Source organism: Curcuma longa, chromosome 4 (assembly GCF_044706935.1).
Source record: "Curcuma longa cultivar G26 ecotype Majalengka, Jawa Barat chromosome 4, ITB_CL_G26_1.1, whole genome shotgun sequence".
Taxonomy (NCBI): domain Eukaryota; kingdom Viridiplantae; phylum Streptophyta; class Magnoliopsida; order Zingiberales; family Zingiberaceae; genus Curcuma; species Curcuma longa.
Genome location: NC_133864.1, coordinates 14,206,182 through 14,230,296, shown reverse-complemented (window position 1 = coordinate 14,230,296; position 24,115 = coordinate 14,206,182). Strand labels below are relative to the sequence as shown.

Here is a 24,115-nt window from a genome sequence, read left to right as displayed (position 1 = left end):
TCTTAATCCAATATACCACTTGTAGGCTACCTCATTCTGTTTTTCAAGTTTCAAAAAAGATGTTGAGTTCCTTCAGCCGTAACCCTCAAGCTGCAATTGTCGAAGAGGCTGGTTGGTTGCTTTTAGCTTCTCTTGTAGCAAACATGCCAAAAGAGGTGCTCATGAAGCTTCTTGAAAGAATTTCTTTTTTTTTTTTTTTTTTTTTGCATTGTCTTGCTTTTTTTTGCTACCTTCAAGCTGATCATTTATGCAGGAATTGGAGGACCAAGTTTTTGATATTCTTTTACTTTGGGCTGGTCCTTTTGCTGGAAATCCAGAAGTTTACTTTAGGCAGACACAAGATTTGGCTGCTGAACTGCTGTAAACATGATTTATCATTCTTACAAATTACAATCCCTTATATATTTGTTACTCCCATTTTGCATGCATGCTCTAGTGTTCTTATTATATTCCTCTTTTGACTAGAATTTGGAAAGCTTTATAATATCATAGAAAAGAATGTTCTATATGTTTCTGTCGAACACAATGCTCCACAAATCAAGCGTTAGAGAATTGTGTCATTTGGGGTTTATTTGGAAGGAGACAACACAAGGGCAGTTTTCCTTTTATGTAAGGCGTTTCAAATCCATTTATAAAGTGCCACTTTTAAGTTTTAATTTGCCTCCAAGTATATGATTGGTTATGCTACCATATGATCCAATGTTTCTCAAGAAGTGGTTTTATATTTGGATGTTTGGATTGGCTGCCTTCTGACTCCTAGTTTTTCCCTCCTGTATTTTCAATAGCAGTTGCTTCTGTTGCCAACAATTAATTTATAGATGTATTCGATCTCAAAGGTGTCAGTTGCCATGCAAGATTTGTCATATTCCAGATCATTGTGGTTCTTGGGTGTCTGTCCTTGTTTAATTTTGGTGTATTTAGTTGCTTAATCGTGCCTATTGGGCATGGTCAAAATACTTGGAGTTGGTTTGGAGGATGCCTCTAGGATCTTGTGAATGTGCAATTCATCAGAGAAATCTCTTGTGAAACTTAGAGCTTTTGATCGTGTTTGACCAGTTTGAAGAAACTTTATTTTTCTCTTACTATTTTTCAGATTGAGATGGATTACTTTATTTGGATATTCTCACTGAACGATATATATGAAATTTGTTAGATGCTTTGTCATCACTTTGCGGTTATTCATTGAGAAAATCAACATAATGCATTTGCTATCATCTAGTAGAATCATCTCTATTTCACATTATTAGTATGGTTAATCTAATACTTAGCAAAACTTTGATCTAGTGTGTTATCGGCTGCAATTGAGGCACTCACCGCCTTTATAAGAAGCTTTGTTTCTCCAGAAGTTGCAACTCAAAATGGAGTTCTTCTACAACCAGTATTGGCATACCTCAGTGGGTTAGTTAATTCTTGTCACCTCTATTGTTGCTACTTTTTTCATTGATTTCCCCCACAGATATCTGAATATGAAAATTGATCCTTGGCAGAGCTTTGTTCTACATTTCATTCTTTTCCACAAAGAAATTACCAAATATGAAGTCTGCTTTAGCACTCTTCACGATCAGAACACTGATGGCATATCAATCTATTCCCAATCCTAAGGCCTATCAAAATGATCATCAGCAAATTATCGAAATATGCACTTCCCCATTTAGGTAAACCAATCTGGTTTGCTATCTTTGATACTTGAGTGGTGTTCATACTTAACACTGAAATGCTTTTCATGATATTTAGTAATGATTTTGTTTTGTTTTCATTGTGACAACACGCAAAAAAAGTGATCCTTCTGCGTATGAAGAAAGCTCAAGTTTGAGAGCCTTGTTAAACAAGAAGGAAGCATGCTTGGGCCCTTGGGTACCGGGGAGGTGCTTTTTTCATGCTTATGCATTCTGTTTACTGAAACTTCTGCATGGTGATAGAATGATATTTGTTCATACAACTGATTTTGTGGATGTGCCAATCATACTGCTTGACATCCCATGCCAAATTCTGTTTATTAGTTCATCTTCAGTAACTTTAACAAGCTCATATTATTGTGTATTCTTAGTGATTGGTATGAAGATGAACTTCGAGCTTTTGATGGTGGTAAAGATGGACTAACACCATGTGTTTGGGATGATAATATTTGCGTCTTCCCTCAGGTAATTGAAACACATATTGCTTGACTGCTAGTTGTTATAGGTGATCCTTTAATATATACTTTAATGTTTTTTCATGGTTTTTTTTTTGGCTTAATAGAGTAATAGAAACAAACAAAGTTTGTGTCGATCATGTTTGTATTCTTATGCATCAAATGTTAGGAAAATAGAATGCCTATATGTTGGAACACCCATGAATCTGTAAATCATAAGAAGCAGAGCCATTGCTTTTTTTTTATTGTCACCAATAGTAAATCTACTCGGGAGAGAATCCATTCAAAATATATTGCTAGATACTGGTCTGTGTCTCCTTTTCTCTCCAATCTTCTGATTCCTCAGATATGCAAGAGTGTTTTAGTCATTTGCTAGCCTATTCCTACGGGTCTAAAATCCAATGGCACAGTTGAAAAGTTAGTCTTCTAAAAACTTGAACCTCATATACTCTTTTGTGTGTCCTGGTTTAATTAATTTAAATTCTTGAGCGAATTTCACTGGTATGCCTTAGGAAACTTATGTATATCCTAATTGTTATGCAAATAGATGATGATATGCCTAATCTACTGTTTTAAGCTTTGCCCCTTCAATATGTTAATTGAAACAGTATCCTTTCTTAAATATTGGCCATACTTATTGAAGATGTTAGTCCTCAGTCAAAAGATAAATCATTCCAGATATTGGTTTTCTTGCACAACATAAATTGCTGTTTTATTTTTTATTAGTGGCAAGGTCAGTTGGTCCTAAATAAAGTTACAATTTTAAGTATCTATTTGTTTAATGGTTGATCTTTTTTCTGCAGCTGTTTTCCTTTGTTACAATTGATATTTTAGATATGGATGCTCCCACATGCTGTCAAAACACTCATTATCATTTTCTGCTCCCTCTCTCTCTCTCTCTCTCTCTCTCTCTTGTGTTTGTCTCTTGGAAGATATTTCTATTTTGTTCATTCTGATCACTCATCATGTAGTAGCATTTGTTAGAAACATGAACAAACTTCTTATTTTTTATCTTAATGTTCTCTTGAAAGAACTTTTACTTTATCTAATTACTGGTGATTAATTGTATCTACTTCAGTCAGAATCAATGTCCAAGCTATTAGTTAATCAGATGCTTCAATGCTTTGGCACCATGTTTGCAGCCCAGGTGTGTCTACCAGAATCTTTTTGAAGTATTTAATGTATTCACTAATAAAAGTTGATCAATATCTGTTTGTTTGACTTGATATTCCATATCTCAAGGATAATGAAGGAAAAATGGCGCTACTTAACAAAGTTGATCAGTGCTTAAAAAATGGAAAGAAGCAACCATGGCATGTGGCCACCGTAACAAATGCATGTGTTGGCCTACTGGCTGGGTTGAAGGTAATAACCATCTTTAAATTTTGATAGAATAGCATGTTAGGAGCACTCTTGCTTGAAATGCCTTTTCATGAACTCATAATATCCTTATGTGCAGGCCACGATTGCATTACGGCAGCAGACACTAATACCTGAGATTTTGACCATCATCCAGGCCATCTTCCAGGTGTGCATATTCTGTTGTTTCAGTAATTTTTGATGCCAATGTAAGTCATATCTTTGCTGATTTATTTGTTCCTTGAAATGAACAGGGTATTCTTGCAGAAAGTGAAGTTTGTTCAGCTCAACGAAGAGCATCCTGTGAGGGTCTTGGTTTATTAGGTCGCCTTGCAAGTGATGTCTTCACTGCAAAGATGGTAGGTTGGTTTATATGATGTTGTCGTTATAAGTCTCTGACTGCAACTGTTGGATAGAATATGCCTATTAGTTTTCCTTCATCTATTCTTTGTTAATATGGTTCCTATTCACAACTCAGCTGATCATCTTTTGAATAGATTTTTCGTAAATACAAGCCACAAACAAGACTTCTTGTTTGTGATATCAACAACATGATTCATTTACTCAAGTATAAAGAACCACAACTGAAATTTAAGCATTGAAACTAATCATAGCAGAAACTCGAGCATGACTTGAGATTTTGAATCTTGGCAAATACTTCCACCAACTTCTCTCATCTTTAAGGAGTGAAATACAAAAATGATGATTTCACTTTTACTCTTGCTGGCCACATTTTTTTTTTATGATAAATGATCTTACTCGTCCTTTCCATTGCTATTTGGCCATGTCACATCATCACAGGTACCGATGGTTGTCATTCAAGTCATGGTCAAGTAGGTTAAATTCTTTTGTCCTTTCCTTCCATCAAAAGTCAACAGGGTCGGTGGAATATATTCCTGGTTCTTTATTTTCCCTCCATTCAATGTATTATTTTCCCACTAATTCTTCTCCAAGTAAACACAGATTTGAGATGAGTTTCCATGTATGTTTTCAATTGTTGCTGACATGGATTAGAGAAGATGGCTGTGAGTGGACAGAAACCATTTGATGGTTAGAATTTCAAGTAGATAGTTACATACTAATTTGCTTTATTTCCTTGTTCTTAATATTCCAAAATTTCTGAAATGGAGACTGAAAAGATCTCAATCTTATCCTTTTACTCAATTACCACAGTTTGAAAAGAGAATATCTTACTTAGTTACCTACTGGTTTCTAACCACGGTTGAAGAGAATATTTTTTAGTCATTTGAGGGGATAGATATTTTTTGTCCTTTATCACGTTACACAACTTACACTCCTTGGTATGACGTGATGCCTTTATTAATAGTTAATACTTAATAAGATGTCGATTTGGCATGATGCATGTATACATCATTGTCCTGCAATTCACAGAGTGTGGCACATGAGTTCTATCTGAAAGTTGCCCTAGTCTAGGCTCCCCAAATGTGCCAAGCGAGGCATTGCAGTGTGAGGTAGATGATGGTAGCTAGCTCTGGACTGGGGATAGCTCTTTTAGTCATGCGTGGCCAAGTTGGATGATCTTATTAGGCTTATGTGTGGCAGAAGGCATCCCCACCCAAGTAGTTAGTCATTTGGGGAGTAGACTCTGCTTACACCTAATACTTTTAGGCTTATGTGTTCATTTAATTTGATGTTTGTAGTATCTGGATTTGTAAACATATTTTTATTTCGTTAGGGCCATTTAATTGCTTACTTGGCTGAGCAATAATTTGGATATGAAATATACAATAGTTGTTGAATTGAACTTTCTTTTTTCCGAATTCTTATTTTGTTTTCTACATTGTCGAACTGCTTTTATTGATCAGACTCGGTCACTTCTTGGAGAGCTAGTTACAGCAACAGATCCATATTACATTGCATCCATCTCTCTATCATTGGGTTGTATTTATCGGAGGTAATTGTTAGCTCATTTTTTCTATACTTTTATCCAAGGTTTAAAATATCATTCCATGCTAGAGTTCGGATCTCTGGTTCAAACAGTTAGTCACCACCTCTATTTTCACACCTCTCATAATCTAATTGATCAATCAACAATGTAAATCATGATTTAGTCATCTGGAAAGAAGAAAAATATGATCTGGGCCCAAATGACCCCTGAATCTTGATCTTTTCGTCTCCTTCGTTTGTCAACATCTGAATCAAAGCCTAACAATCCAATCAAATTATTAATAGAATTCGAGGTCTAATTTAAGCTTAATTTGAATAATTTAAACCAAATTCAAATCTAAGGTCATAACTGTTGCAATGTTAATTTTTTCAATCGCATGAAGAGATTATTGAGGTGTAAAAACATTTTCTAGTGCCTATTTAATATATCTGCAATTTTCTTCTGTGGTTTTTGAAGCTGATTGATGATTTCTGGTATATGGAATGCAGTGCAGGGGGGATTGCACTGAATACTCTGGTGACTTCGGCTGTTAAATCAATATCTTTAACAGCCAAGAGTTCACATGCTAACCTGCAGTTATGGTCTTTGCATTCACTTCTATTGATCATTGAAGCTGCTGGGTTATCATATGTTTCTCAAGTGCAGGTACAGTGCTCAGACAGTGCAATGCCTGTTATTTTGTTATGGTTTTTTATATTCTGAATCAATTATTTCACTTTACTGACAAGATCATTTTGAATTCCAAATCATTGAATCTTTTTTATTCTCTGTATAAGCAACAATAACTAAATAATCAGTTGCCCATAGCCACCAATGTGTCTAGAGCACGTTAGGAAGGAAGCCTAACCAACATTTTATTAGCAAATGTTATTTAGGCGGTGGCATAATTTTTCAAACTTTTTAAATGGCATGATTGTGGTAATCTGAATGCCTTGGCCATATCTTGATAGCAGATTGGCTTATTTTAGGTTAGCATGCAATGGAGATAAAATCCATAATCTTGATTTCAAGTAGTTGGGAGTTCTTTTTTTATTATTTAATATTGCATCTAGTAGCCCACGATCCACATATATGAGTGTGTTTTTCTTTTAATTATGCTTGTCCTTTCTTCTCTGTGATATGTAGGCAACACTTTTTCTTGCCATGGAGATCCTTTTAGCAGAGGAGAATGGATTGGCGGATCTTAGGCAGGAGCTAGGACGCCTTATAAATGCTATAGTTGCTGTTCTTGGTCCTGAGCTTTCTCCTGGAAGTACATTCTTTTCTCGTTGCAAGGTATCATATTATGTTGACTGATACTATTATTTTTGAGTTTCTCATATTTTCCAAATAATACTGTGTTATGATGTAATATATATTGTTTGTGTCAAGATATGTACTTGTGATATTATTAAAAAGCCCTTTGTTTTCCCTATTTTGGTATGACATTGGTGTTTTGCCAGTCTGTTATTGCAGAAATAAGCTCTTGTCAAGAAACATCAACCCTCATAGAGTAAGTATCTTTCTTAAACTTGAGTTTCTTTTGGTTTAGTTACATTTATCAGATGTATGGTTAATGAGATATGGAACCTACCTTTTAAGAACTATGGTGTCATTAAATTGGTTGTATTGAGTGGTATCATTCTAATTTCTTTTTGACAATCAATGTAATTTATTTGCAGATCTGTTAGATTCACTCAGCAGCTTGTACTTTTTGCTCCACATGCTGCTTCTGTGCATTCTCATGTTAGAAACCTTCTCCCTACTCTATACTCTAGACAGGTATCTTTAAATTAATACCAGTTCTCACTTTTTCACTGGGTGAATACCCAAAAAGTCAATTCTGTTCCAAAACACCCAAACAAGGTTGTCATTTTCAAAATCTATCTATCAAGGCCCCATGACAGGCAATTCTGAAATTGCCCATGAAACAATGTCTTGTTTGATATATTTTGAATATAGATGATGCACAACAATGTTTTGCTCAAAACTTTGTTGCATTGGTAATTCTAGGATTGTAACGTTGGGGCCTTCGTTGGGAACTTTCACAAATTATCTTGTTTGGTTTTTTTGGAAGCAGAGAGACTTTGTTTATGCATTTTCTCCTTTTTGTTTATAATATGCTCATGTACTTTTTAACAGCCTAGCCTTCGTCATCTTGCTGTATCAACTCTTCGCCATCTTATTGAAAAGGACCCGGTGAGAAACTCATGGTTTTGTTTCGCTATTCCACCTCTTAAATATCACAAGTGCTATCAAGTTCTCAATTGTGACGAACCATCTAATTGTGGTATGAAGAATCTAGGATGTCTTCATAGAGTTTATTCTTTAGTCTTATTTAACCTTTGTTCTACTAATGTTAGTTACCATTTAGTTTGATATGATAGTGGCAAATCTATATGGGAGCAGATGAGGAAATAATCTCCTATCGACTTTGACATCCTCAATGAGCTGTTTTCAATTTGTTTACACTACTATCATGCTTGGAAATAGCTCAAATGCTTCTCTGAGAATGAAATAGGTTTACTGGATTACATGTACAACAAAAAATACAGGCTACAATGTATATTGTCAAAGTTTCATAATTACCATATTTCACACATATCTTTTACCTAGTTAATATTCATATCCCCTTTGGACTGCTATGAACAACACCACCAGAATTCAAAGTAGTTTAATCTAATTAAAAATTTCATCTAATTGGGTACGAATAGCATTTTTTTTAGCTGGATCACTATAATTGACTTATTGAGTTTGCCACCTTTTCTTTTTGTTTGTTTGAAATTCTATGATTTGTAATCATGGAAGAGTTAAACAGGGAAGAGAAAGATTAAGAAGACTTCGTTAGCAACGATAAAACATGATAAGATTTATTTAAATATAGATGCTGATATAGTAGAATTCCACCCATGACGAATTAATCCTGTCATGACCGGTCCTTAAGCCCAGATACAGGAGGGGGGTTGCGTTAGGTTGCCAACCAGCGTTAAACTAAGGTAAATGTTCAATGAATGGATCTATTAAACTATTGTACTAATGCTAGGTTGTTCCCCGGAAGGAACGCTTTGTAGGGTCTGACTGTAACTTCTCGGCAAGGACCGCTACCTCTCTAGAATTCGCGTGTAATGATAAATATATAAGAGTTCGCGTTGTAGGATCCGACTATAATGTATCGACAAGGATCACTACATCTCCATAAGAACTTTGGTGTAGTGTTAAATAGATAAGAGTTCTTACATCATCGGTTAAATAAGAACAAATATTATAGGAAAATTAATAGTCTAAGATTTAGAACATAGAACATAGAATATAGGAACCCTCACTGGTAAAACAATGGAGCTGGTAGATACGATGATTAGGAGAAGAATTAGTATTTTATGTGTACAATGAGTAGGCGAGAAGGTAAAGATGATAGGGAACTCCGATTTTAAATTATAACATAAGAAAGAGCAAAACAAGAAATGGAATGAGTATTGTTGTAGATAGTTCATTAAAGGATGAAGTTGTAAGAGTAGTTAAAAAGGAGATAGAATTATAACTTTCAAGATAATAATGCAGAAAGAAATTATGAACGCAATTAACATAAATGCTCCTCGAGTAGAATTAGATGAAGATATTAAATCAAGTTTTGAGACGATCTAGATAAAGTATTATAAAATATTCTGCCAAATGAAATGATTTTAATAGGAGGCGATATAAATGAGCATGTTGGAGTAAAAAATGAGGAATATAAGAGGGTGTATGGGGTTATGGGTTTGGAACAAGGAATGAAGAAGGGAAAACTATATTGGATTTTGTGATAGTATATGACCTTATACTAGCTAATATATTTTTTAAGAAAAGAGAAGAACAATTGGTCACGTTAAAAAATATGAATAATAAATCGCAAATTGATTTTCTTATATTTAGGAAGAGGGATAGAAAGTAAGGTTTAAAATATCGAGCCGTGTCAAGGTTTCTGTCCCAGACTGAAACGATATAGTTTCGGTACCATATTGTACCATGTCGGTATAGTTTTGGTATTTTAAAATATAAAATATATTAACTAAAAATAAAAAATTTAATCTAAATATTTAAAAATAAAAAAATAAAATATTTTTAAAAAATATAATAGGATAATTTTATGAGACTTTAATTGCCTGTTTAAATTATCCCAACTATAGTTAAGAGTTGATTAAAATTATTAATCTACGTTATTATTAAAACCTAAGTTTTTTTTAAAAAAATTTGGATTCTACGTGACTGCGACCGGGGCACGCACGACCCGCACGACCCGCACGATGCCTCTAGAGGCGTTGCTGGACCTGAGCAACACCCGACAATATCTCGGCCGGAACGCTGGTGCCAATGCTGGTCCATTGGCGGAACGAAAAATTTGGTCGTTATCGAGCGAAACGACTCGAGATTTCAATCCTTGATAGAAAGATTTGTAAAGATTGCAAGATTATCCCTAGAGAAAGCTTAGTTACCCAACATAGGTTAGCAATGTTGGATATACGCCTCAAGCATAATTTCAATAGAAGGAAAATATATACGACTCCTAGAATTAAGTAGTAAAAGTTAAAAGATGGAAAGTAAAATATATTTAAGGAAAAGGTAGGGATACAAACATTAGGTGAAACATACGGTAACTCTAATACGACATGGGATAAGATGGTATCAAAGTTGAAAACAGTAGCCAAGAGTGTACTCGGTAAGTTAAAGGGGCATGCACCACCAAGTAAGAAATCTGGTGGTGGAATGAAAAAGTATAGGAGAAAATGAAGGAAAAACGAACAACCTATAAGGATTTTTATATTTGTAAGAATGAGAAAAATTTAAAAAAATATACAATAGTCAAGAAAGAGATTAAGAAAGCAGTGAATGAAGTTAAGAATGAAATTTTGAATGATTATATCGAAAATTGGATACAAAAGAAAGGGAAAAAGATATTTATAGAATAGCTAAAGTGAGAGAGGAAAACAAAAGATCTTATCAAAATAAGATATATTAAAAATGAATATAATCAAGGTTTAAAATATCGAGCCGTGTCGGAGTTTCGGTCCCGGACCGGAACGATACAGTTTCGGTACTGTATCGTATCGTGCCGGTATAGTTTCAATATTTTTAAAATATAAAATATATTAATTAAAATAAAAAATTTAATCTAAATATTTAAAAATAAAAAATAAAATTTTTTTGATAATTTTATAGGTTTTAATAAAGCCTATTTAAATTATCCCAAACTATAATTTTGAACTATAGCTAGGAATTGATTATTAAAATCTAATTAAATCCTAAGTTTTAAAAAACAAAAACAAAAGTAAAAGAAAAGAAAAATCGCGCGATCGGTACGCGTGGCCCGTGCACGGAGCGTCGCCGGGCCTTGGCGGCATCGCCGACCCTAGGTGGCGCCTCTGGAGGCGTCGTCGAGCCTGGGCGACGCCTCCGGAGGCGTTCCCGAGTCGAAATTCCTGTGCCGGCGTTGTGTCGGTGCCTCGGCGGAATAAAATTTTTCGCTCGTATTGCCCGATACGGCACGAAATTTCAATCCTTGAATATAATAGGGTATTAGTAATTGATGGAGAAATAAAAGAATGATGGAAGAGATATTTTTATCAACTTTTTAATGATGATTTAGGTGACTAACTTAACTTAGGTAATTTAAGTAGGTCAAATGAGTATAAAAATTTAAATTTTTATCGTAGAATGCAAACTTCAAAAGTAGAACAAGCTTTAAATGAGATGCAAAATGGAAAAGCCGTTGGACATAGGTATGGAAGTGCCTAGGGTAACAATGGATTAAATGACTTATAAAATTATTTAACATAATATTGAAAATGAAAAAAAAATCTAATAGATGAAGGGTAAGCACTTTAGTTTCCTTATATAAGAATAAGAGAGATGTACAAAATTATAGAAACTAGGGGGTATTAAACCAATGAGTTATACCATAAAATTTTGAGAAAGAGTAATAGAAAAAAAATTAAGGAAGGAGACCATGGTGATTGAAAATTAATTTGGGTTAATGCTTGAAGGTTAATAATAGAAGCTATACATCTTCTCAGACAACTAATTGAAAAGTATCAAGAGTAAAAGCAAAATCTACATATAGTATTCATTGTCTTAGAAAAAGCTTATGATAGATTCCCAAGAGAAATTATATAAACAATTTAAAAAAGAGAAGTGTTAGCGTAATATATATTGAACTAATTAAGGATATGCATGAGAATGTAGCCACCAGAGTGAAAACTTCAAAAGGATTAATGAAAGCATTTTCAATAAAGATAGGATTACATCAATGATCAGCTCTAAGCCCCTATTTTTTTACACTAATCATGGACGAATTCACTGGACATATTCAAGATGCAGTACCATGGTGCATGTTGTTTGTAGATGATATTGTTTTGGTAGATGAGACACGTAAAGCAGTAAATGTTAAACTAGAATCTTGATGGGAAACATTAAAAATGAAAGGTTTTAGACTTAGTAGAGTAAAAATAGAATATATAGAATTTAAGTTTAGCAATATTATACATAATGATATAATTATTAAGATAGGAGATCAGATGATAGAGGGATTGAGAGAGATGTCTTATATAGAATACAAGTAGGATGATTGAAATGGAGGAGAGCATTGGGTGTTTTTTGTGATCGTAAAATACCTCTAAAATTTAAAATGAAGTTGTACAAAACAACAGTTAGATCTGCTATATTATATGACGCTGAATGTTGGACTATGACTTGAGCACATGTGCAGAAGATGAGGGTGTTAAGGTAGATGTATGAAATACAAGGATAGACACAATAAGAAATGAGAGGATTAGAGAGAAAATCGGAGTTGTATCTATTAAGGGAAAGTTTCAAGAGACATGTTTAAGATGGTACGAACATATATTTAGAGACCAATAAATGTTCTAGTTAGACTATGTGAAACTATGACAAATACATACATCAAATGAGGAAGACCAAAAAAGACTTGGTTAACAACAATAAAATAAGATAAAATTTATTTAAGTATAGATGATAATATAGTAGGGGATAGAACCCAATGGTACAGAAGGATCCATATAGCCGACCCCACCTAGTGGGATAAAGTTTGGATGTTATTGTTGTAAATGATGATATAGAGAGGATATTGCTCAATGCATTGGAAGATTCATATAGTTGATCCCACATAGTGGGATAAAACTTGGTTATTGTTGTAATCATGGAAGAGATCTCACCATTCTGTACAAATAGAGTATGCTAAACCTACAAGAAACAATGGGATGATGAATTGTAATCAATTGTCATTTAGCTAATAAATTTGTGGCACGAGTCAAATGCTTGATATGAGTACACGTGGAATGAAGTAAATTCATATTTTTTTAAAATTGAAAACTAATACTTTAGTTTGATATAATTTGTTCTGTTCCATCATGAATCTAATCTATTTATTGATCAATAAGAAGAATTCAGGTTTAGTGCTAATCAATCAATAGCTTTGACCTAGTTGGTACTTATTTCTACATCATTTCCTAATGGTGATTTCATTATTATTCATTAAAAAAAACCATCTATCTGTGCTTCAACCCAAGTCATCTAACTTGGTTGAACCCTCACTTATCTAAATTTAAGTTCAAACCGAGCTCGGTTTGAACCCAATTAACCCAATCACATCAGCCCACCAGTTAGACCTATTAATCACTAAAATCAAATTGCATCTAAACCTAATTTATCCTAAAAATTGATTTGGTTGAGGTCTAGCATGACAACTCAACTCCACTGAACCAGAAGACTCTCTACTCCCAACTAAAACTTCAAAGCCCACATATTCAAATTCAAATTAAATTGAGGATCAACTCTAAATGCTAATAGTCACCTAGATAATTATTCAAATTATCTCGGAACATATTCACTGTACTCTAATAGATCACAAATATTCTCAATTAATGTTATTTGTTATTTTTTTTATTTTTGTTGTCAAATCTTTTGGAATATAACAGGGCATATTGTCCTTTCATCATTCTCTGTTGGTATCATTGTAACGACCGCCCTTCTTACCCCAAGGCGATCCGTTACTTATACTTGCTAAAATCTACTATTAATTTAAATTTTCTTTCTATGTGATGATGGAGTAAACACATGCTCCCAAATGGGTAATATAATGCATAGAACTACCATAATGCGGAAAATAAACAACTCATAAAGACAATTAATTTCATCATAAGTTAACATTCTTTAACCTTAAGCTATGCATTTCACTTCTAATTAGCATGTATTAGTAATATGTCAATTGCAAGTAAAACATAAGAATACTAAGCAGGCTACCATGATTAACTCATATTACAATAATAAGAAATCTAAACATAACATCATGCATATTGTTCAACTAAAAGTGCGGAATTAAATAACATATAAATCTAGTTCATTCTACTCTGAATAATGCAAGTTCCCCAAGGATCTTTATTCTAAGTTCCACCACAGCACACACTTCGCATCGTCTCTGCCGCCTCCGCTACTCAAATTTTTCTTTGCCCTTATCTGCAGTACAAGGAAAATAAAACTATAAGCATAAAGCTTAGTAAGTACCATCCTACTCACAAAACGATGCATATTTTAAAATCATGCTTTTGAAAAATATGAAAGGAAATATCTTCATGCTTATCATTTATTGCTACTGAAACATATAAGCTAGATAAATATCATGGCATACGCATCATAACAAGCACATGGACTAAAATCATAACTGAACTAAACATGATATTAAAAACTACTTTCACTTCAAGTTAGTAATGAACTTTTGAAAACTTATACATATAGTAAGTGAAAATAATAATCATCCTGCTGTGGGCCCGGCATTGTGCTAACTATGCGCGCATCCCTAAATAGATCCGAGGTAGCTAATCCCGAACCCATTAGGGTACTACTAGGCGATCTGAGCCTAGGGGCGATCTAGGAGCCCACCCATGGACGATCTGAGTCCAAGCACATGCCACATAAAAGTAAAATACTTTCTTTAATCATTCTTTTCTCTTTAACCTTGCATATACTAGGCGATCTAGGGCCTAGGGGCGATCTAGGAGCCCACCCATGGACGAACTGAGTCCATAATTACTGAGGCAAGGTAAATTATTTTCATAAACATTCTGTAAGAGAAATTAATTTCCACATACATACATAAATTTTCGAATAACTAAAACTATGAATTTATGCATACGAACGGAGCTACTTATACTGCAGGTGAGAGGTACTTACCTTATCTTCTCTACTCACTAGGTTTTCGACGCTAGGGTTAATGAAATCGAAAAACTTCTCCGAAGTGCTCTAGCGCCTTCTCTGTGCGACCTTTCTCGTGGGATTGTCTTTGAAGGAGTGGATGACCCCTTGATCTTCAACTGTATAACCTCTCCTCTTCTCGAACGTTGTGTGGGCAACGATCCTTCAAGATGATTCCACTAATTCTCTTCAATCCGATGGCTTACGAGAAGAAGCTCCCTTCTTTTATCCTCTTCTCCTCCTTTTAAAGAAAAACACCAGCCTCTTCTAATCTCTCCTAGTGCCCCAACGCCGTCGTTTCAAGACTGAAGCCACCATGGAAACGCCGTTGCATGTAGCGAAAGTAGTGCATGGGCAACCGAATTAATTTTCCTTTGGCAATGGTATTAATTCTTGCCTCTTCTTGCATTTTCCTCTTCCGTTGCATGCCCTCCACCAATCACAATTTCCTCCACCATTGATGGCATGCGTTGCATACACTGTTTGCAATTTCATGCAACCAAAGCTTCCATGCAAATCAAGCCATGCAACGTGTTGCCTCCCATGAGCTTCAAGCCATGCAATGCTTTCCGTTGCCATGCAAATCAAGCCATGCAATTTCATGCAACCAAAGCTTCCATGAACCGAAGCAATGGGAACACCGAATTGAATCAATGTCTTGCATGCAACTGCCATGAACCGAAGCAATGGGAACACCGAATTGAATCAATGTCTTGCATGCAACTGCCTTCCGTTGCCATGTTATGGAAACACAGAACCGAAGCAATGCTTTCACGCGCCATGCAGCAATCAAACGGAAGGATCTGATCACGGTGGAAACAGAAGTTGGCGGTGGCAAGAGGAGGAGAGATTCCTTGGTGCCGCCGGCTCTGAGGGAGGAGAGATCCAAGAGATGTGTGTTCCTTAAACCTCTCTTTATATAGTTATGCCATCTAGGAAATTTAAGAAAAAGTCTAACAAAATTTCTTTTTTTTTTTTTATAAGATTTTATTAGAACAAATCTAATAAAATCTAACGGATAAAGTTTGCTACTTCCGCTACTCCAAAAATTCCAGAAAAATATTCTAAAATTCTAAAAAAATCATAGAATATTTCTAAACTAATTTTCGAGATATTCTAAACTAATTTTCGGAAATCCCGCCTCAGACTTAAGTAATTCCAAGACCTAATCTTGCCTATAATTAAAATTCAGTTCCTTTTTATTTGGAATAAACCTAATTAAAACCTAATCCCTTATTGTAGCGAACCGGATTCAATTTTGGTTCGCTTGGTTCGGCCATCAAACGACCTCCGAATTGATCAAAACTGGTCTTGTCGGATTCGTCTTTGCAAGACGAATCTTTTTACCTATTTTTATTTTATCAAAACCTCTTCCAGTATGAACCAAACCAACTTGGTTCAGTTTGGTTCAATCTTGGTTCGTTTGGTTTACTAACCAAACGGTTTCTGATTTGACCTAAACCAATTTTGTTTAATTCATCTTTACGAGACGAATCTTCTCATTCCCTTTAAAACCCCCTTTTATCACAAACTAAGTCAATATAAAATTTATCATATTAAAAACCTTAAGTGTGGAAAATACAGGTGTTACACAGAAGCATAAACAATTTTATCCATGGAGTCCTGCTCATAATTCTTCAGATTAACAGGGATGCTATCATACAGCAAACTTCTTGGGAACTGCATAAAAGAATAGACTTCGGCCTGCAGCAAAGAAAGCCTTGACATTGATAAACTGAAATGCAATGAAATTAAATAAAACATAGAGGCAAGGAAGAAAACAAAATGAAATTCAAAGAGAGGATAGGAAACTCATTTAAGAAACCAGAGGTACCAGACTAAATATATTTTGCTACTAGACTACCATTGAATAACCAATGCACAAGATAATTAGAACAACCCCCTACCTTGATCTTCTGAATATCAACTCCTCCAACCTCTTCCAAATAATTCTTTTGCAGAGCACTAGATGAAACCAGTGACACACCAAATTTCATTTCATAAACTGAAACCAGAACTGGTTGAACCAGGTCAGCATAAATAGCATACTTCTCTGACAGACGATTTATGAATTTAGAAGATGTAGCCTGAATAAATACAAGAAAGTAACAACTATAAGTTCCTGAACAAGGAAAATCAAGTATAAAGAATTAATACGAGCTGAATACAGAAAATTTGAAATGCCAGGTTAGACATCTGGCATACCTGCCAATTGCAGAGGACCATTGAAGAGATATTTCCCATATTTTTAAGATCCTCAATCAATGAAGAGCAAAGCTTTCCGTAGTCAAAACATTCTGATCTGAGATGACTATACTCAGAACATGATGGGCGGAACACAACCTGTGAAAAATAATTTGTTTTAGAATACAAATTATTAAAAGACTTTAAATGCCTAACCAATGCATCTCTTAATCTAAACTTTGAGCTTTGATTAGTAAAATGCCTGTGGTATAGTGAAAATCTTTTCTCTTATTGGATTTTAAGTATTCAACGGTGTCATTGACAACAAATATCATGTTTGTGGGACATGATTAGAGATATGATTATTCAGAATAAGATATTCAAGGAAGTTTTCTCAATAAATAAGAAATTCAAAGTAAACAAAAATATATACAATTTGTTCGTGAGGGGACATTTCCATCAGAAAAGAGATATAGCAGAAAAGAAATAATCGTGGTAACTCCCTCAGGAACTATGCCAGTGGAAGCTTCATTTAATGAAAGTGAAGCTGTAGCAATTTGACCCTTCAAGAAAAAATAATATTTAAAAAATTCAATAAAAAGGAACAGCTATTCTGCCTCAACATTGAACCCTTTATCTTTCCATTACAGCTAGATAAACTTGTCTTTACACTTGCAACTTGGTAAATTTATTTGCATTTTCAAATGTTTGTTTTTTGTTGGCTCATCATTATTGTTCTGCAATTTGATTAAATCAAACATTAAATACACAAAAGTACCCCCATCATAAGATAACAAAAGACCTTTGCTCGTAATTGTTTCTCCTCCTCCTTGAGCTTTTGTGATGTTAGTATCTGATCTTCATTATATATGACTAAACCCTTTCCAGATAGAAGCTGACATTCTTGGCGAACCTGAACCAAATAATAAAACCATTGGCAAATCATAATTAGACAGTCAAAGGTTTTGATAGAATTAATTGTGTACGAAAGCAATTTCTAATACTACAAATTCATCAAATGATATATTACATTTTATCAACATTGAAACCAAGCTTTAAAATATCATTCGATGCTAGTGTCTTTAATCCCCAAGCAAATGGTATTCCTTTAATATTGTATCACTAGCTTATTTATTTTGTAAAAGGACTACAACATTTTGATAATTCAATTGAATTAAAATCTTATAGTAATATAATATACCAACAATCAACATGCTTTGGTATGTGAATTTTGTTATTTAATTCATATTTTACTTATATTTTTGTTAGAAAGTTGAATTAAGAATGTTTGAATTCATTTGTAATACAATGTGTAGGAGAGTGAGGGCCATTAGAGATTTTCTAGTAGAAAGAAATTGTCATGGGAAGAAGAAAGAAATGTGGAGATAAAAGGAGGAAGACAAGGCATAGAAGTGAGGGAAAGAAGGAATTATTTCAAAGTTTATAGTAGTATTGCTGAATCAGTAAAGGTACTTTATAAACATAGTCACCTATCTGAAATTGACTTTATACTCTGATGCTATAAATGCAGACTTTCTTGGGGTGGAAGGGAATCAAATATAAGCACTGACCATGAATCTGACACTTCTCCCTCTTCTTGAGTTAATTTTGGTCCAAAAGAAGGATCAAACTCAATTTGTTTGACCACACAATAGGAGAGGGAGGTGTCAGGCCAAAAATTGCACTTGTCTAAAATGTTTAAATAAGAGCAATCCAGATAATTTAAGGTTTTCAACATAATTTAACGAAAACGTAACCATTATAACTACCAATGTTCAAAATCTCTATCCATGGTGTCAGTAATGGTTTGGTGTTGAAGAAGGAGATGAAGCATAGGTCACATTGTCTGTGCCTAGTTTTAAATCTTGTACCATGTTAGGCAAAATGACTGAAACATTTCATTCTGATAAATTATCGAAACTCGATACCACTTGGCATAGACAATGTCTCCTTCAATTGTTTCATCTCCTTCCTCCTTCAACCTCCAATCTGTTATTGACACCCTCCTTCAAAGGCTGAAACTATAGCACAATTCGAGATTTTGAACCTTGGTACTAAGTGATATGGAATTTTGGTGATTTACCGAAACGATACATTTCAATCGTTTCGATTGGCACGGTATGAGATTTCAAACCATGATAACTACACTAATCTAAGAAAAATATGACAGCCTAATTTAGTCTAGAAAGAAATGGGGGGAAATGGGGAAATTTTCAAAATATGATGAGGGCATTATTTCAGCAGTTACTGGTTAGGTTTAACAAAGTTAAAAACTTAGTTCTCACATCTATAATTGATTTGAGTAATAACAACAATTGGTGTTTAAAGCAAATGAATAAAAAGCATAATGAGGTATTTGGACTAGTTGTATGTCTAATTGCAGCATGCCATTGGAGCTCACAGGTTGTTGGCTATGAATTGATTTTAAGTCTTGATAAAGTGGTTAAGTTCTAGGTGGAGGAGACCAAAACACCCTGTGGCTACGTTCTAGGTGGGGTGCTATAAATTTGATTTATAGCACCCCACCTAATTACAGAGAATGTTACTAAAGCGTAGTGTGTCATTTAAAAATTCAATTTAATCAAAAAATAATTTTAATGTGATTTAACACAATGCACTACAACATTCTACAACATTCTAGCATTCTAAATGCACATATATAAATGAATTAACATTAGCAATGATTGTTTCATCCAGAACTCAGACATTAAATAAATTCCACAACTTACATAATAAGTCCACAAAAGTATGGAATGCCAAGAGTGTGTCTATGTTAGAAACAGAAACAATCCATGTGTCTGATCGAAAAACCTTTATATGCATGTGAAACAATGATCTTATGTGGTGACAACCAAAAATTAATTGTTACCTTAGTTTCAAGGTCAAATAAAGATATCTTCCGCAGCATGTTCGAAGTGTTTGAATGAAAACTCTAATGCTGGATCAGGACCATCTTGGTTTAGCAGATAAAACCTTAGCATGCCAATATGTAACCATGCACAACCAACGTTATAAAGATAACTGCTCAACAATACCGCAAGTAAGAAAGATGGGGAGGCAAAAAAAAAAAAACCAAATCTAATTATTTAGGGAGAAAAATCTTCTAAAATAAGAATAACAATAAGGCAATTTAGGAGACAAAAGCACAAAAAAATCATTTTTTTATTGGCAGTAATTGACAGATACGGACCACTAGATGGATGCTTCATGTATAATTCTCTTAGAATAGGTTCTACAAGTAGATCCACGACAGAACACAACCCAGCATGATTTGAGGAAGAGATTAGTGACTTCAGGTTCAGTACGTCTTCCAACTGGAGAAACAGAAACAAAAGTTAGAGCTTACAAACAAGTTAGAAATGATGAAGCAAGTGACTTAGAGGAAATCTCATAAAGGAGAATGATTTAAGTTCTCAATATCTAAGACGTGGAATATTTGTATCACTTGGTTTGCAAAAAAAGAATTTGTTGTTGAAAATAATTCTATTTTGATTTTCATTTCTCATAAAATAGAATTTTTAAGTTGAAAAGTGAAATAGAATAAATATTTAGAATTGCTTTTTTTACACATTTAATTTATTAGAGGTGAATGATGTGATAAATAGTCATTTTTTAAATTTCAATGGTCTTACTTTATTTCTAAATCTGCAAACTGAAAATATAAAATATTCACAAACCAAACAAATATGTAAATAGCTTTCTCTTGTCAACAATTTGTGATGCCAACGTTGTGCAATTATTCATAATCTCGTTGATAGGAGCTCTCAGCCAGCAGAACAACTCTGGATGAACTTGCTGTGGCTATGGGGAACTAGAATAGCCATTTAAGCACAAAGGGATTCTCACAGATTCTACACCCTCTGTGCCTCTCTTGTCTAGAGACTATACTTGTTTTTTCTTATTGTTTTGACTCACTACTCTGTCTGAGTCAGTATAATGCTTATTATGGTTATGTGAGACCAACGACTCTGTAAGCTCCATTAGTCTAATATAACATTGAATGGGCAACTTGCTCACTTAAGAAAAAAATGAATTCTAAAAAAATGGTTCTCTTGTTGATATCCATCACCAACCTTATTGCCACTCATTGAGCATCAAGAGACGCATTCAATGATAGACACTTGTCTGATATCACTCAGACTAGGAAGTAGAAAAAAAGTACCTAACTTCACGATTTTAATTTTCCTTTTTCTCACTGGCGATCAATTTCTTGAAGAAAAGAGTCATTTCACAACTAGAATGAAAAAGCATGGTTGTAAAAATAGGTGTATGAATATCAAGGACAATGAATATGGATTGTATCAGAAAGGTAGGATAACTCTATGGGGGTGTTTAGTTGGGGGTTATCGTTGACAACCTTAGTTATCTGTCTAACGATAACCTTATTTGATTCAGGTTATGATCGATTCCTAAATAATGCAGCATCACCGTCACATCAGCAAATGAATTATAACTTGGAAATGTGATTACCTTGGCAGCTTAAGATTTTCTGTGATTCCAGAGGTTAACGAAAATTTTTTTCATGACTACCCTCTGATTTTTAAAACTGAATTAATTGAAATGTATCGTGAAACCTAATTGAAACCAAGTTAATTAATTCAATACTGATAAATTTAAAAGAAATAATTTATTTTAAATTTTAAAAAATAAAATTAATGAATTATATTTATTAATTTAATGAATTATTTTATTAAAATAATTATTTTAACGAATTATGTTATTAAAATATATATTTTTAAAAAATTTTAAAAAATAAAATTAACAAATTATATTTATTATTTTAATAAATTATTTTATTAAAATAATTATTTTAACAAATTATTTTATTAAAATAAATTAACAAATTATATTTATTAGTTTAACGAATTATTTTATTAAAATAATTATTTTAACGAATTATTTTATTAAAAATATATAAATTATTTTAAATTTAAAAATTATAAATAAATTATATTTATTTTTTATATATTAACAATTTATTATCATCATTAATATTATTAATTTAATTTAATCTAAAAATAAATCGAATCAAAGATAATATAGTAAATATTAAACTGACTATGTTTTATTTTTTCCAAATAAATAAGTTGAACAAAATAATATTAGATCATGTTTTATACTCCATAATCTTAGTTATGTCATATGTGATTATCTAATAATCACATAACCAAGTTTACATATAAGGTAGCAAAAAGGTGGAACCGCCACCTTAGCGGCCCCCTGGTCCCGGCCCCACAAGTGTCCAGAGGGAGTAAATCACAACCAAGTTTACATATAAGAACTTAAACTAAACGCACCCTAATAGTTATTTCATATAAGGTCATAATTATCACTTGTCAACATCTGACACTCAATTCATAACACATGATATACAATTTAGTTTATATATAAAAAAATGATGATTTACTTTATTTCTATAAGATTCAATATGAATAATTTATACAATTATAAAAAACAGTTAGCAGTTAAGTCCAACTAATTAGAGGTTAAATATGACTAATTAGAAGCAAATACAATTTATTAATAAAGAAATTAAACACAATATATTAGAAATTATACTGAAATCAATATAAAAGAAAAGAAAAGGATGAATTTTATGTGTTAAAAGTATAACGATCAAAGAGCAATATTATAAGCCAACCATGAAATAATAAAAAAATCAAGATGGACTCAACACAGGATGATAATTACTGCAAATCGATGACAGAAGCCATGTCAAAGAACAAACAAGTGTTTGCTTACAGTTGCTCTTGATTTATGATTTGGAAAGCGATTTGCAGCTTTAAAGTTTATGACAGTGATATTTAAGAATGAAATTATCTAAAATATTACTCTTTAAAATCATCTTGATTCTAAGTTTCATATTTTCTGAAATACTTGACCCTAAATTAAAAGACTTAGCAAATAATAGTTTCCAAGAAAGTGTAAACTCGGCAAATTAAGTGAACACAAAATCACTACTACAAAACAAAAATCACTTACCGTAGAATTTCCAAAAGCTGCGCACAGAATAGATCTGATCTTGCAAAATACATCTTCAGTAAAATATTTATAATGCACAAATATGATCTGCAGCCATAATAAGAGATTAAAGGACAATCACATAGAAAGAACAATGGCCAAAACAAATACCTGCTTGAAAAGAGAATCAGCAGCTGAGTGAAGGAACCAAACTATTTCTCCTTGTGATAGTGTTGCTTGCCAAAGATTACGAGAAGTAGTGCTAAGCTTCAAACATTGGATGTCATAATCTACTATAGAGAAATTGCTTTGCCTGTAGAAAACAAAGTTTTAAAAGTATGTGTTAAGGCCATGTTTCGTGTGTGTGTGTGTGTGCGCACGCACGCGCACACACACACATGTAATCAAATAAAAGAATAAAATCTTAGTCACATCCATTCCAATCTGATACCATCCTCAAACATATTATACCAAATTTAACAGTGTTTCAATTGTCTTAAAATTTGTTCCTCGAGATAGAAAACAAAACAATAAACAGACTAGGACTAATGCTAAGCCATCAATCTTGAAATTTGAGTGCTCCCGTTGAGAAAATTATCAGACCAACCAATAGGAATGATGTATCAGATGTTTCTGTTATACACAATTTAATTTTGATGGTAACAGATAATTATTTCTTGGGTAACTAAGTTTTATAATTGATTTAAGACTGTAAAGATAATTGATGTCCATGCAGTTTAGATCCTTAAGTGACTGAATAGAAGTCAATTGAGGAGTGTTATATATAGCAGGTAGTTGACCTATTCAAAGTCAAGATGTTTATGCATGTTAGTACAGCAGTAAATCGAATAGTGCTTCTTTTAAAGGAGAAAGCATCCAACCAAATAGAAAGGAACCAAAATAGCCTCAGGCGTCTTACATGGAAAGTAGGAAAGTGACAGAAATTTGTTTTATTTTGTTATTTCCTTCTATTGCTTTTCCAAGTAAAAGAGGCTTAAATATCATAAAACTTAAAAGAATGATAGTCTTTGCTGTCGGTATGGGTACTTAACTACACTTCAATGCTTAAAACTAATACTGTTCTGTTAAAACAAACTATTTTACAAACACTGGACAAACTGGAAAAGGCTACTATTCTACTTTGTTAAATCCTTGATCAGAATTTAGCCTTCTACAGTTCTATCAGGCAAAAAAAAAAAAAAATGGAAATCATTACCTACTATTTTACTGACTCAGGTAAATGAATTTGCTCAGCAAAATGCATAGAGAAAGGAAAATACTATAAGATTGTTAAATTATAAAAAAACAGCAATTTATTAAAAAATAATAGATAATCTTACAAGATCTTGTCT

The 24,115-nt window shown here is 33.3% G+C and overlaps 2 protein-coding genes across 2 annotated transcripts in view; one reads left to right on the top strand and one right to left on the bottom strand.

Moving 5' to 3' along the window:
• The window catches only part of LOC141826461 (protein SWEETIE), an 86,356-nt gene that overhangs the window by 32,616 nt on the left and 29,625 nt on the right, over positions 1–24,115 (top strand). Inside the window, 12 exon segments of the mRNA XM_074713708.1 lie at positions 1,779–1,865; positions 2,048–2,141; positions 3,210–3,278; positions 3,374–3,496; positions 3,591–3,659; positions 3,745–3,849; positions 5,317–5,405; positions 5,888–6,044; positions 6,525–6,674; positions 6,842–6,891; positions 7,061–7,160; positions 7,521–7,577. Coding sequence (XP_074569809.1) covers positions 1,779–1,865; positions 2,048–2,141; positions 3,210–3,278; positions 3,374–3,496; positions 3,591–3,659; positions 3,745–3,849; positions 5,317–5,405; positions 5,888–6,044; positions 6,525–6,674; positions 6,842–6,891; positions 7,061–7,160; positions 7,521–7,577 — 1,150 coding nt within the window.
• LOC141826242 (midasin-like) lies at positions 16,206–19,813 on the bottom strand. Its single transcript, XM_074713486.1, has 5 exons — positions 19,672–19,813; positions 17,605–17,715; positions 16,824–16,961; positions 16,526–16,705; positions 16,206–16,322 (listed from the first exon to the last, which is right to left on the bottom strand). The coding sequence occupies exons 1-5, from the start codon at positions 19,708–19,710 to the stop codon at positions 16,206–16,208; spliced, it is 585 nt and encodes a 194-aa protein (XP_074569587.1). The 5' UTR covers positions 19,711–19,813.